The sequence below is a fragment of the Schistocerca nitens genome, chromosome 2, assembly GCF_023898315.1.
Source record: "Schistocerca nitens isolate TAMUIC-IGC-003100 chromosome 2, iqSchNite1.1, whole genome shotgun sequence".
In the NCBI taxonomy this organism is placed as follows: domain Eukaryota; kingdom Metazoa; phylum Arthropoda; class Insecta; order Orthoptera; family Acrididae; genus Schistocerca; species Schistocerca nitens.
Genome location: NC_064615.1, coordinates 481,039,300 through 481,054,368, shown reverse-complemented (window position 1 = coordinate 481,054,368; position 15,069 = coordinate 481,039,300). Strand labels below are relative to the sequence as shown.

The following is a 15,069-nucleotide window of genomic DNA, read 5'->3' as shown; positions in this document are numbered from 1 at the left end:
TTTTGTATTATTTTGCATATGTGCCTAGTCAAGAGACCAAAACTATCTGACTACTGGTCAACAAATCCCGTGTTGCAGTCCTCATTTGCGGCAAAGTGTCTGCCAAGAGAGAGATTTTTGTCAATTCTACGAATGTTACATCTCCTAGATAACGCAACATATATTCCTAAAAACCAGGTAGGTCACGATCCTATTCATAAGGTAAGACCTATATTCGACAGATGCGTGACCCAAAGTGGAAAGGCTTACAAGCCAGGTGAAAATATTACTATAGATGAAGGAATTTGCCCTTTTCGTGGTAGACTGAGTTTTAGAGTGTATATGAAAAATAAGCCTAATAAATATCGCGTAAAATTTTTTATGCTATGTGAAAGTGAAAGTGGGTACGTTCTGAACTGTGAAATTTATTCTGGAAAACAGCCTAATGCAGATAACAGCATTTTCCACATTGTAGACAGACTGTGTCATTTGTTTCATAATAAAGGTCACACATTATACATGGACCGATTTTACACCAGCCTTGATTTACTGGATTATTTGTGGGGGGAAAAGAACTAAGGCAGTTGGTACTGTGCAGAAAAATAGAAAAGGACTACCAAGGGATCTTGTTGCCCAGAAATTGAAAAAAATGAACTTTCGTTTCGAAGGCGAGATCACTTATTGTTTGTAAAATGGAAGGACAACAGAGACGTTTTTCTTTTGACAATAAAGCATAAAATGATGGCAAGAAATGTCTGTGTAAAAACTAAAACTGGAATGGTGAAAAAAATGAAGCCAGCCTGTGTTTTGGACTACAATAGTAAAAAAGCTGGTGTGGATCATAGCGACCAGCTAATGGCGTACTATCTTTTTGAACGAAAACAAATAAAGTGGTGGAAAAATGTTTTCTTTCACATTTTCATGCTCATGACAGTAAATTCATACATTTTGTACAAAATGTCACGAAATACAAGCAAACATCTGATTGAATACATTACAGAGGGAAGTTGGTTCACAAAGGTGGCCTCTTAGACTCATGCACTTCTCAGAATAGTTCACCCATCAACAGACTAAGCAGAAGACATTTTCCAAAATTAATTCCACCCACAAAATCAGAGAAGGTGCAAATTATGCGCAGAAACAACCAAGGCCAGATATGGTAAAGTTTCAAGGAAAGAGACGCGATATTATTGTGAAACCTGTGACGTAGGGCTTTGTTTTCCAAAATGTTTCGAAATATTTCATACGAAAGCCAATGTAACTGTGTGATTATTAATAAAATAAAAGTTCATATTTCAACAGTTATTCATTTAAAACTAACAACTTCAATCCTATGTCCCTTAGAGGTCCTAAAAGAAAAAAAAATTTTTTTCACTGTGAAAACAGCATACTCTCAAATTAGTATACAACCCTTGTCACTAATGTAAATGTTTATTCCTTTGCAGTACTCTGAAGGGAATGGACGTAGTTTTTAAATGCAAAAAGGCAATCTATTTTCTGTGGTATAGAATCTGCTGTAGAAAATTCAGAAAAACTGTGAAATCGTTCAGTACCAGCCGGTTGAGCGTCCACACTCACGCTCAGTCCTCAAAGTGTTAAAAGAGTTTGCAGAAGACTCTTTTCTGTAAAAGTGGACAAAAAATAGCTATTTTTGGCACTTTTAGAAAAACTGTCAATTTTGCCCTTAGTTTGTAAACTACTGGAAAAAAGCAGTAGGAGAACCAAATTTGGTATTCCAAGACCTTGTATTATTAAGTTATAACGTGCAATGTTTCAGGTTTATCCCAGGATTACTTCCGAAGATATAAAAAGTTAAATGTCACATTTATTCCCGGCATCTATTTTTTTGTCTGATGTTGTTTCAAATTATTCATACAAAAATTGTTCAGAAAGTCTTCTTCATTATTTTGTTTAAGAGAGCATAGAAGTTTATAAGATGACCTACTTTTATTTCTTTACAGAAAATATTGCTGGAGATCTTATATCTATAAGCGACCGAAAACACACAGGAGCACTGTTGACAGCTGCACTATGGAATCAAACAAATGACTATATCTATGCAAGTATTAAATCTGCAAAAGTAAAACAATACCAATGTTTGTTGGGAACATTAGTGAACATTCACACAAAATTTCAGCAAAATCCATGATGTTCATGCAGGAACTTTTTCCAAAATTACACCACTTGGCACTGAATGGTCCTATATTGCAATGTACTTATTACTAATCAAATAGAAATTGATATTTATCAGAACACATTTCAAAAACTTCCCACAAGAATTTTTACACTGACTGTCAGTATTTTTGGAAGTGTTCATACTGAGTGATGTTTTTCGAACAGGCAGAAGCTAGGCTTAACACTGTGCCTTCAAATGCCTTGTAGCTCTGTGTAGCAGAGGTCTGGGGGAATTGTTTCTGTGGAGTACAGCTGTTTTGGGCCTCCTGAAAGCAGTGTTCATTCAGCCTAAAGATGTCCTACCAACAGCCTCATGATTTTCTCATTCCACTGCTTACAATGAAATGGAATGAACAGAGGGTCTAAATCTTCCCTAGCAGAACCCAGTCTGTATATCTCTATTCAGCAGTTTTGCATCATTAATTGATATTTACTATTAACGTTTTGATAGTCAAAGAAAACTGTTTAAGGCATTGGCAAGTCTATCCATTGTAGGAAGTGCATGCTAAGTTTGTAAATTCTTGCTAGAGTGCACTAAGACATGGTAACGTAAGTGGCACCGCCTGGTGAGAGTTTCACGAATGATTGGAGGACATAAGTGTGGAAAACATGTCCACTTAATTTTATTAGTTGCAAAGAATTTACTTGCTTGCTGCAACATTTGCGTAATAAAGTTTGTTATTAGGAACTTCCTTATTGTGAGTGTATTGTGTCCTTATTGTGAGTGTATTGTGTCCGATTTCTAGTGAGTTTTATCTTCATATGAACAACTGTAGCACACAGTGAGTCTGAAAACAGTACAACATTTATTAGGCAAAAAAATGGAATATGAGATTACGGTGAAAGTGAGGAACTGTGTGTGCCCAGACCCAGTCTAAACATTAATCACGAACAAAAACAGTGCAAATCCAGACAAGGTTATATACATAATTTCTGTGTAGCAATATTTAGCAAACGATATCACATTTCTTGAGACTTTAGCACAACACACTATACTAAGAATGACGTCTTTGGAGAGAACTTTAATGCAGTGTATTGCTTAATCTGCATGTTTTCATAATACACAAGCATAAATATAAAAACAACATATATTGCATGTTAGCTTTGCAAATTCTTTAATTAGCATGGGGGCTGCTTGGTTCACTTGTGTCAAATGGTCACAGCATATGATCTGTGACATCACTAAACATCAGTGTTCAGTTGTGGAAACTCATTAAAGCTGCAAACTGAACACATAAATAAAGCACTGAAAGTCTCAAGTTCGGATGCAAAAACATGAAAAACCTTAAGCCTGCGCGAATATACACTGTGTTTAATATCTTTCCACAAGTGTCATTTTTAGTAAGGTTTGATGCAATAAAGTGTCAGAAAACATGACATTAGGAGCTATATATGCTATGTTATTAGATCATACTTGGGGTTAGCTTTTGATGTTACATATTAGCTTTTAGCCAAAAGCGAAGATGAACTTGCTGAGCTACTAACAAGAATAAAGGACATTAGTCCAGCACATGGATCAGACATCAAACTCAGCAAGTCCAAACTCATGATAATTGATTGAGAAGAACAGATCCAGCTCACAGGTCGATTAAAGGAATTGGAAGTCGTGCATTCCTTCATCTGTCTTGGGTCAACCACCTGCAGCACCGGAAGTTGTGAAGACGAGATAAGAAGACGGATCACACTAGGGCGAGTGGTTATGAAGCAATTCATCAAGATCTGGCAGAGCAGAGCAATAACAAATAGCACAAAGATCCGGCTAGATGCAACACTTGTGTTTTCTGTCTTCTTTTATGGTTGCGAAACATGGACACTCAAGGCCAGAGACAAACAGCCCATTGACGCGTTTGAGCTTTTGTGCGGGCACAGGATGCTACGCACAAAATGGACCGAAAGAACAACAAATGTGTCCATCTTTGAACAACGCAATATCCCCAGATGCCTTTCTTTTCAAGTCACCAAAAAAATTCTCCAGTTCTTTAGCCATATTGTGAGAAGAGATGGAGAAAATAGTCTTGCAAGGAAAGATCCGAGGGCATGAGACCAAGAGGAAGAGCAGTGAGCAGATGGACAGATCAAATCAAGATGATCTCCAGTCTACCTCTTCAGCAGGCACTAAGACAAGCTGGCAACTGTCCGGGATGGAGACACTTGGTTCATGGGGTCACGACACTCAGCAATGAGCACAATGACTGATGATGATGATGATGATGATTATGACTAGCAGATATTGAAAAGGAAAGGAGATACTGTCAGTAAAATTTTAAGAGAGCTGTGCACCATGAATTTTACTGGTAAATGTCACCGGCTTCTACAGTGTGGAAGCCATGATCCACACCTGTGGTAAATTGGAAAAATGGGAAAGGAAGACATATTTTTTGTGTGTTTCAATCTTCTTCCATTTTGTGTAAACAAATCTAGTCTCTCTGGGTTCTTGGTGTGGTCATTAAAATTCTGAATTAGTATCAGTAGAATTTTGAGCTTACGTTTATAGAAGAGAGACTTCAGAGTTCACAGGTAATGATGAGTGAACTTCAACTGTTAGAGAATTATTCCATCAGTGGAAGGTATTTTACATAATATCAACAGGGAAAACATTACAATGGGAAAATTACTGAGGTTCCCAGTCTACCACTGTGAGACAATTCTCAAGTAGCAATCACATGCACTATTGGTTTACCTATCCTTTGTTTTCCGATCTGACTAAATGTGTATGGAATTCCTCACAACAAATCAATATCAGACCTGATTCATTCCTAACTCTGGCCCAATTTTTTATGGAAACATTTAAGTCTGCTTGCAATTCATAGGCCTGTCAAATGTTCTTAATTGTATGTTCATGGCACACAAAAATATATGTTTGGATCATTACATCAATATTTCAGTTTTTTTCCAATAGTTACAAGAAACAAAATTAAGAGTGACATTTTGGAAACCTTGTACTTATCTGTGTATTTTCCATACAACTGTGGAAGAAACATTATGGAGAAAATGTAGGTTGTATTTCTCTATGAATATTTAATTATTCTATGATTTCTTTCTATCAGTAATTCAGTGTTTGCCGACAAGCAAATGGAGGCTGTGACAAAAGAGGGCCACTTCACACAGTGGTACAATTCAGGGTTGTACATCAAGCAGTTTCAATAGTTCATGTTGGTGGCTGAAATTTAACATATGGGTTTCAACTGATGTTAACTAACTATGAATGGGACACACACACACACACACACACACACACACACACACACACACAGTAGGTTTTGACACAAGTGTGACTATTCCCATATTAAACCAATTCAAATGTCAGATTAACATCTTTATCTTAATACACTGGCCAGTCTGGGTGCAGTTTTAAGGCAGTTTCCAACACCCATTTAGGCTAATTTGGGCCTGGTGTTTCAACTCTGTCTCATAAAAAAACACACACACACATTTTGTAAACCTATCTGTACAGTGAATACTGTATGTAATGAATATTTAGGTGAAACAGGGTTCATTTTAATCCAGTTGCAAAAAGTACTAGTCACTCTTACATATAAAACAAACAACATTCTCTTACATGATGATTGAGATTATCATTTCATTATTGAAAGGGAATTCAAAGTAAAATAACTGTCCTGCAATGATAGCATATGCTGCCTAATGATCTGAGTTTACATTGGCAGAATGATGGGGCTATAGAAAGCGACCGAGACAGGGGAAGTCACCATACGCAACTGTCCAGCACCACAAATGGAAGCTCTTCAGATAAGAAATCAATAATTATTAGAGCGGCCACACCAAAAGGAACTGCTGGAAGGCAGTATTGGAGTTACAAGTAGTAGTCATACAAACAGCCAACTGGAAAGGGCTGTCACCAGAAAACGTGTTATTACCAAGGGTCACTTTGTTCTAAGGAATCTGAAAGAGAAACTGTCACTGCTACTGAGCGCTGGCTTCACGTATGACTGGGGATGTTATAAGCATGCATGTTGCCTGCGGTGCAGTAGTTGGGTAAAAATTTAGAAAGATTCCACCTAGGCTGAGCACCAGGCCTCGACTTAAGAACAGAAACTTAATCTGCCAATCAATTACACATGAGATAGAAATTGCAGCTGCATGCGAGTTTGACTGGGCAAGACTCAGTGTCAGGGATGGGCATAAAATGGTAACTGGATCCTCCTATCACTCACCAGACTCATCTCCTGATGTTACTGAAAACTTTAGAGAAAACCTCAGTTTACTTGTATGGAAGTTCCCAATCATACAGTTATCATAGGTGGAGACTTTGGAGATTAAATTCAAGGTTATCAGTGTGGAGATTTTAATCATCCACCAATGAACTGGGAAAATTACTGTTTCATTAGTGGTGGGTGTGATAAGGTATCCTGTGAAACATAACTAAGTGACTTCAATGAAAACTACCTAGAACATGCAGTTTGGAACCCCACTCATGATGTAAATATATTTGATCTAATGGCAACAAATAGACCTGACCTCTTTGAGGATGTTCACATAGAAACTGGTATCAGCGACCCTGATGTGACTGTGGCAGCAATGATTACTGAAGTGCATAGGTAAATAAAACAAGCAAAAAGATATATATGTTCAGTAAACTAGATAAAAAGTCATTAGTGTCATATCTCAACGAGGAACTTAAAACTTTCAGCAGAAGACAGAGGCATGTAGAGGAACTGTGGCTCAAGTTTAAAAGAACAGTTCATAATGGAAGGGACCTTATATGGTAGACAGTCACTGTAAAGAAACTTCTAAAGAAAGAGAGCCTACTGCATAATAGATGAAAAATAAACCATAGAACTCTAGACAGAATGAAACACATTTGGGTGTCAAGGGAGCAGTGAGTGAAACCTTGAATGACTACATAGCACAATACTGTCAAATGATATTTCACAAAATCCAAAGAAATTCTGGTTGTACATAAAGGCTGTTAGTGGCACTAAAGTTAGTGAGACAGGAATTGAAATATATGGTAGCAAAGCAAAAGCTGAAATGCTTAACTCTGTTTTCAAATCTGCCTTACAATTGCTGTACCACTAAAATGATGAGTGAAAAAGAGTTAGTGTCAGTGGTGCTGAGAGACAGTTGAAACTGTTAAAACTGAACAAAGCTCTGGGGCTTGATGGATTACTGTGAGGGAGGGAGAAGGTGTGTGTGTGTGTGTGGGGGGGGGGGGGGCAATGCTCGTCCTCAGAATCTAAATTACTTGTAATACAAGTATATCAAAATCCACCTATCAGTAGTAGGAATTTAATTTATGATGCACTACATTACAACACTTAAAATTAATAAAAATGCTAAACTGCTAGTGAAGCTTTCCACTCACAGCTCATTGATTTACTCTTCCCAAAACTTTAGGGACGAGGCCCGACATTTAATAGTATCCTGAAATTTTTTACACGGTCCTCATCAGTGTGGATGGGGGACAGAGCTCCAGCCAAACCGAGGTCGCCCTTACGTCCACATATACACACATTTAGTTAAAACATACTGCATCAAAAGTGGTATACTACAAGCACCACACAATGACAGATCTTCCTGCTGAAGGAGGGAACTATATCAATGGACAGTGTCCCCATTATTTGCATGGTGAGCATCACTTCCATCAGTCTGGTTGGCATTAGGTCTGCCATGCCTGGGGGGTCAATTTGATTGACCACTGAATGAGATTTTCACTCTGCAGCATAGTGTGCGCTGATATGAAACTTTCTGGCAGATTAAGACTGTGTGCTGGACCGAGATTCGAACTTGGGACCTTTGCCTTTCGCGGGCAAGTGCTCTACCATTTGAGCTACCCAAGCACGACGGTCCGGCACAGTTTTAATCTGCCAGGAAGTTTCGTATCAGTGCACACTCCGCTGCAGAGTGAAAATCTCATTCTGGAAACATCCCCCGAGGCTGTGGCTAAGCCATGTCTCCGCAATATCCTTTCTTCCAGGAGTGCTAGTTCTGCAAGGTTAGCAAGAGAGCTTCTGTAAAGTTTGGAAGGTAGGAGACGAGGTACTGGCAGAAGTAGGGCTGTGAGGAAGGGGGCGAGAGTCATGCTTGGGTAGCTCAGACTGTAGAGCACTTGCCCGTGAAAGGCAAAGGTGCCGAGTTCGAGTCTCGGTCCGGCACACAGTTTTAATCTGATTGACCACTGTTTGTTTACCACTTTGAACCATTTATTCTCCCACTAATGTGTGTCTCTTCTATCAGACAATGAGGTGATAGTGTGCTGGGGGACTGCACACTGAATTACACCACTTCTACATTCTTATTTGGCCACTTCGTTTGTTGCATCATTTCCCTGTATCCCCAGGTGTCCCAGTACCTAGTATCCCCATCTCTTTGCCTTCATTTTGCATCTCATGTAGGACTGTATGGATGGTTTGAATAACATTTTCTCTACTGGGAAGATTTGTTGTACGGCACTGAGTCAGAGCAGATTAGAAACTTTCTGCTGTGATGATTTCATTCCTACTCCAGTGCCTTCTGGACTCTGTATATTTCTGGATCATAATTTGTTAACTATTCCTGAAGGTGAACTGTTAAAACCCTATCAGGAATAACTGCTGAACATCTGAGTGCATTCCCCTGCTATGACCTATTCATATTATGTGACCATAAAATCTTAGTAAATTCTTAAAAGTAAAGAGAAACTTTTAAAAACGTTATCTTGATTTCAATATTTGCAATTTTTCAAGCTTAAAAAACATCATCTCTTTGGGCCTCTGAATGCAACAAGGCAGCAGCTTTTACCATCCTTGGCTGCTTATGCTGAGGACTGACGCATGAAACAGTCTTTAGCACACAGCCTGAACAACTGTAATGCACGTGGCCGATCACTGTACTGTAAAGAAGTGTCTACACTGCTAATTGGATTAGACAAGGTGTCATACGTTCTGACAAGGTGTCATACGTTATCTGTAAATGGTTACAGTGACGGTATAGAAACAGGGTAACACGAAGGGCATCTGTTAGAAGAAAAAACTGCTTGATTTCTAATCATCACATGTGGAACATTGAAAATAGGATAGCATGAAGAAGAAAAATACGAGAAAGTAAAATTACATACTAATTACTTAAGCATATACGGGCACAACTAAATTCTGTAATTCTAAAAAAAAGCTTAGGGGGTGAGGTCAGTGGAGGGGGGGGGGAGGGGGAGGGAGAGGGGGGAGCGGGAGAGCCATGGGCTGGTGGGAGAAAGAGGGGGAGAGAGAGGGGGAGAGAGAGGGGGGAGGATCTGAGGGAGGGGGAGAGGGAGAGACATAGATATTTGGGGGGAGGGCTGCAGAATGCTGCTTTTCTGGTATTGCTGGTGTGGTAAATATAATTAAGAACAAAAATCTCCGTCACCAAACAAAAAGAACATGTGCAAAGTCTGTAAGTTATAAACAATTAACCACATACAGGTTATGCCAGTCAACTTCTCACCTCGGCTTCCATACCATGATGGATTTCCAATGAAATCTTTCACATCGTTGAGTATTCTTTCTGCTATTCCAGTATCTAGAACTACAGAACTCAGCGGTCTCTTTTTCCGTGGATGCCCAAACTGCCGCCACTCAGCTCCCATAGCAGTGTACATAATAGTTTTCCCTTCATGCTGTCTGAGAGCCATCTGCCTAGCTGGACAAAAACTGGATTAAGGAAATTGCACATTAATGAAACATTTGTTATCTCACCAAGAAATACGTACTCCATGATGTAGATACACAACAGACTATAGTATACAAACTTTTTCAGAGATTGAATAATGCTGGCTGTACAGTATATTTACTGTAATATCTAATTTATCAGCTATCAATAAGCTTATTAATATCAGCCCTCCTCCTGCCTTTTGCTTTTTTAATAAAGGGTGTATATTTATAATAGCCTCTCAAAAGTTTTAAGAATGACTGAATTTGGTTACACTGAAACCGTCGAACTTAAGTCTTAAATGCTGTCATTCTCCTTTGGTTAACTTTTTGAAATTAAACTTGTGGTGACAGAGTGATTTATGGCACATACATATGAAATTCTTAGACACACTATGGGAAAAAGAGAGAGAGAGAGAGAGAGAGAGAGAGAGAGAGAGAGAGAGAGAGAGGGTGTGTGTGTGTGTGAATGGGGGGGGGGGGGGGTGATTATTGGGTACATAAACACAACTAAGTAATGTACAAAACACAGGCTATGCACCCACTAATAATGTCACACCTCCCCTCTGTGTGATGTGGTCTCAATAATTTGACAGTATTAATATTTTTGAAAGTGATGACAAGATCGTCTTCGCCCAAAACCTCGTGTCCCAATATTTCCAAGGAAGTCATGATACTCTGCTAAAATAAGGATGACTGTACAATGTCCCAGTAACTGTATTAGTTTTATAATTGATTAGGTGACTTGATACAATTACAGGGCAAAGCTGATGGGTTGTACAATATTTTCAACAACTGCCACATAGCAACATTTCTGATAAAGGCATGTGAGTTCAGCACATAATCTAATCAATACTTGTAATTTTAAAAATGTATGACTACTGGGAGTAATGGTAGGGTATCATCTGAGAATCACTACAGAATTTCATTACTCTTCAACAACTCACAATCAAACTGCAACCTTCCAACCTAACTTGGACCTCAGGCTACGTTACAGATTAGTCAGTCACCACAACCAACTGGTCTGTTCCAAAATCTAATATAGACATAAAAAAAAAATATTGTCAGTGTTCTCTTTCTGCCTGTGCATGTATGTCACTGACCCCCCCCCCCCCCCCTCTCCCTCCATCAATAATTCAAAAAACCATGGAAATCTATCACTGTCAGCCACATAATTTAAATGACACCATTCTTATTCAATAATTTTCACAATTTCGAAGTGGCCTTAGACTATGATTTTTAGCATTTGGGAATTACTTTTAATCCAATGCAACAGGTTTTTCACTCCTAAGGCAAATCCATCCAAACATGAAAGAAATTATTTTGAAGATAGGAGTGTCTATACATCCAGCAAAAGCCACTAGCAGATAAAACACTTGTTTACAGAAAAAGAATGTCCTGGTGCACCTGCTCTCCATATTTAGTGACCTTTGGGGACAGGATTGAGAACCATTTCTTCATTTTACAAAGTTTTGCAGTCTAAGAATAACATGCCATCTAACTCACAAACAGAAAGTTTACGTTCTGAAGTTTGATGGAAAGCATGTTTTCGGTATAAAGTAAAAATTTAACATGAGCATTATGGCTGTAGTACACTGGGTGAGAGTAGATCCCTGGCCAGCTAGCAATACTGGTGTCAGCTTTCAATTGTGAAGCATAAACTGCTGCTGGGGAAAACAGTTGTCATCTACAGAACTGTGATGACACTGAGACATGGTCATAGAGAGACCTACAAAACCACTTTACATGATTGTCTATCAAAATCAAGGGAAGTGGCCACACCAAACCCACTGCAATGGAACTGTCAAAGGTCTTTTCTCATTGACTCTACTATACAGTGACAATATACTGTACCAAAAGTGGCATTAATGCATACGTGTCTTTACTTTTGATGTACATCCTTATGTAAAAAAGGATGATATGTATTCTGTTGTAAGTAAAAATATAACAACAATCAAATTTTGAGGAGGGTTAGTAACAAAAATATGACACAATCATCAACATGATATTGAAATAAACTGCTGAATGATGTGCCCCTCTTCATTTCTGCATGCCATTACATACATGCCATGCTGCCCATGCATGCTGTCAATCCAGCTTCCATAAGAACATTATTTTCACCTTTTCTAAATTCTAAGAATCTGTCAACTAACTTCCTTGGTCCACCTTCAACTTATTCACCTGGATAAGTGTTCCACTTAGACAAATATTAATTCTGTTAGTCTTAACTGTATCTTCCAATCCAGTCTGCTCCCTGATAAATTTGACTGTTTTCCTGTCTCCCTTGACATAACAGAAATCCTTCTAAAGCTCACTGAGAAATCCTCACTTTAAAATGATTTGTGCATTAATACCCAACATCTCACTGCAGTAGGTCAAAACTGGTAATATGCACTGATTACAAGCTTTAATTTCAGCTCAGAAGCATAGTTTTAAATCCTCTGTTAAATTTACCAAAACAACTCTAGGCTTTATTTCTTTTGACATCCAAATTATTGGTCTCAATGAAATAACTCAGTAACTGGTTAAACATGTTTTTTATTAATTTGTACTATTTTTTGTTTGATCATAGTACACTATTTTTATCTTTTCCTAACTGACTTTCAAGCCTACTTTCAAATTTGTTCTATTAAGTTCCTGTGAAATTTATCTGCACTACAAGCAAATACACTGCCATGAGCATATTGCACGTTGTTCAGCGATGTTGCATTAAGATGTATCCTTTTGGTTGCACAGTTTCAGAACCTGGAAATTTTCTCTGATAAAAACTTTGGAGATATGGTATCTCCTTGCCAGACTACCTGTTCTCATAGAGTCCACTGGAAATTGTAGCATTTATGTGTATTTGGGTGAACTTATGTGTCTGTTATATAGTGGTTTTTACCACTAACATAAAGACGTATTGGTGTGTGACAAGTACCTGAAAGTTGACATGTGAGAAGAGGATATTTTGGAGCACACTCTTGTAAATTTTGATATCAGAAAAAGTTGTTGGATGTGGCGTTATCTGTAAAAGGTTGTTGTGTATGTTGTTTGTTTGATGGACCTGACACTGTAGTTAACAGCCATATGTCGATGGAGGAGATGACATGCTGAGTACCATAACTTCACTTCAGTGTTAGACTGTGTTGGTGGGACATATTGGAAGCAAATGATGAGGAAAACCTATCAAAATTATTAAAATGGCTCCTTCCCATAGCAGCAATGTTTTTATGTAGTGCTATTACAAAGAAAATTTGTGAACCTGGCCAAAATGTGTAGGCTGACGATCGATGATAATGTTTATTTAGCTTGTTATTTTTGATATTTCTCATTCATGTGGTTTTGTACCCACAAAACAGGTGTTGGTGATGATCCAGTTATCGACTGGTTGGGATGGTGAGAAGGGAAGTGCTATATTTTTACCTGTTTCCTTTTTTTTAGTGTTTATTTTGAAATGAATATTTTTTATTCTCTTAACATAATTTTAGTTTCTTTTGTTGTAGGAAGGTAGGTACGGTTGTTGGAAGGGCTATTATTTGGCTGCGGCAGCAGTGGTGACGGTGGTTCTAGTGGTGGTAGGTTGGTTGGTTCAGGGGAGGAGATCAAACAGCGAGGTTATCGGTCCCATCAGATTAGGGAAGGATGGGGAAGGAAGTTGGCCATGATCTTTCAAAGGAACCATACCGGCATTTGTCGGAAGCAATTTAGGGAAATAATGGAAAATCTAAATCAGGATGGCGGGATGCAGGTCTGAATGGTCGTGGTGGTGGTGGTGGGGGGCAACAGGGTTAGTAAGGGTTGCTGTTTGAGAGAAAGTTATGGTTAGGTATATTTTTTGGTTGTAATCATTTTTGCTATTGTTTACTTTGTATACTGAATAGTGTTTTTATTAACTGTCTTTCCCAATAGTCTAGATTTTTTGCACTACATTTTTTTACAGAAAAGTATCCTGTAAGGATGTGTTTTTGGATTTTTATTATAAATATATTGATGTATGTTTAGTGAATGTAATGGATTTAACTTCATTTAAATAGGTAAACTGAAGTTAAAGATATAATCATATTGGCACGTTATTTGGTTTCTTTGAGAATATTGTTTCTGGCATTATGGAAGTGTCTGCTTCCACCCATCTGCTTTGACCCATGATGTCATCCACATGGCGGAAGTGCCTACTTTCAGCATATACAAAATGGCAATGATGTAGCACTACATACACATGCCACGAAAGATGAACAAAAATAAAAATGACACAAGAATGCCTCACCCTAACAATAAAATGAAACTAACAGGACAACCGCAGGAAATGGGGTTTATGGCAGGGACAAACTAAACTATACAAAACACTGCACCATCCCAAAACAAATATTCATACTACAGCCCAGGATACCAAAAAACCACCATTTGTAATTCCATAAAGTAGAATCAGTGACTTCTATAGTTCAAAACCTACTAGCAAAAAAACTACAAACGTCACAAACCTACGTAACTCACAAAACAGCTCCAAAACCACAACCTCAACAACTCAAAAATCCAGAACCCACCACTTTCTTGAGATCAATCAAAACAAAAAACAAATATCATAAACATAAAACAGACAAAGCATCACAATTACTATAGAATAAAATCAAAACCAAAATTACTTACCAACAAAAGCCTGCAACAAAATCACCTAGGTTGGCCAACACACACAATAAACCCATGTTACCATAGTGATAACCAAGATTCACATGAACCCAAGACCACATCAACATCTACCACCAGAGGGCGCCACCAAATACAACAACATGAGATCCACAAACACGAACAAATTCAAGAAGTGCCACAGTGACATCTCACACTACAACACCATTACATCACAGGTCAAAGCAGACAGGTGGAATCGAATGCTTCCAATGACCCTAGTTTCCCTTCCAATAGCTGGTGGGTACTGCGGCATGTATTTCAAACACATAGAGTAAGCAAATATAATGATACCAGTCTTATGTCTCAATTCACTTGCTATGTTTTGAATGTTGCTGATTCATGTTTGGCTGCTATTGTGACATTATTCTTCTACGTAGAAACCAAGTGCAAATAATGATACCAATCATATGTCATAATAGGCTTCCATGTTTAGGATATTATTGTTTTGTGGTTGATGACTTTTGGGAATACATTTTGCTATACACACCTAAAATGAATATGTGAAGTGAAATATGGCGTGTAACATTATTGTGAAAAGGAAAGTTGTTACTTACCATATAGCGAAGATGCAGAGTCGCAGAATGCACAGCAAAAAGACTGTCACAGATATAGCTTTCGGCCAGTAATGTCT

The 15,069-nt window shown here is 38.2% G+C and overlaps 1 protein-coding gene across 1 annotated transcript in view; it reads right to left on the bottom strand.

The window, feature by feature from the left end:
• The window catches only part of LOC126236410 (mitochondrial chaperone BCS1), a 46,813-nt gene that overhangs the window by 27,143 nt on the left and 4,601 nt on the right, over positions 1–15,069 (bottom strand). The window contains exon 3 of the mRNA XM_049945707.1: positions 9,571–9,765. Coding sequence (XP_049801664.1) covers positions 9,571–9,765 — 195 coding nt within the window. The remainder of the gene's footprint in view (positions 1–9,570; positions 9,766–15,069) is intronic.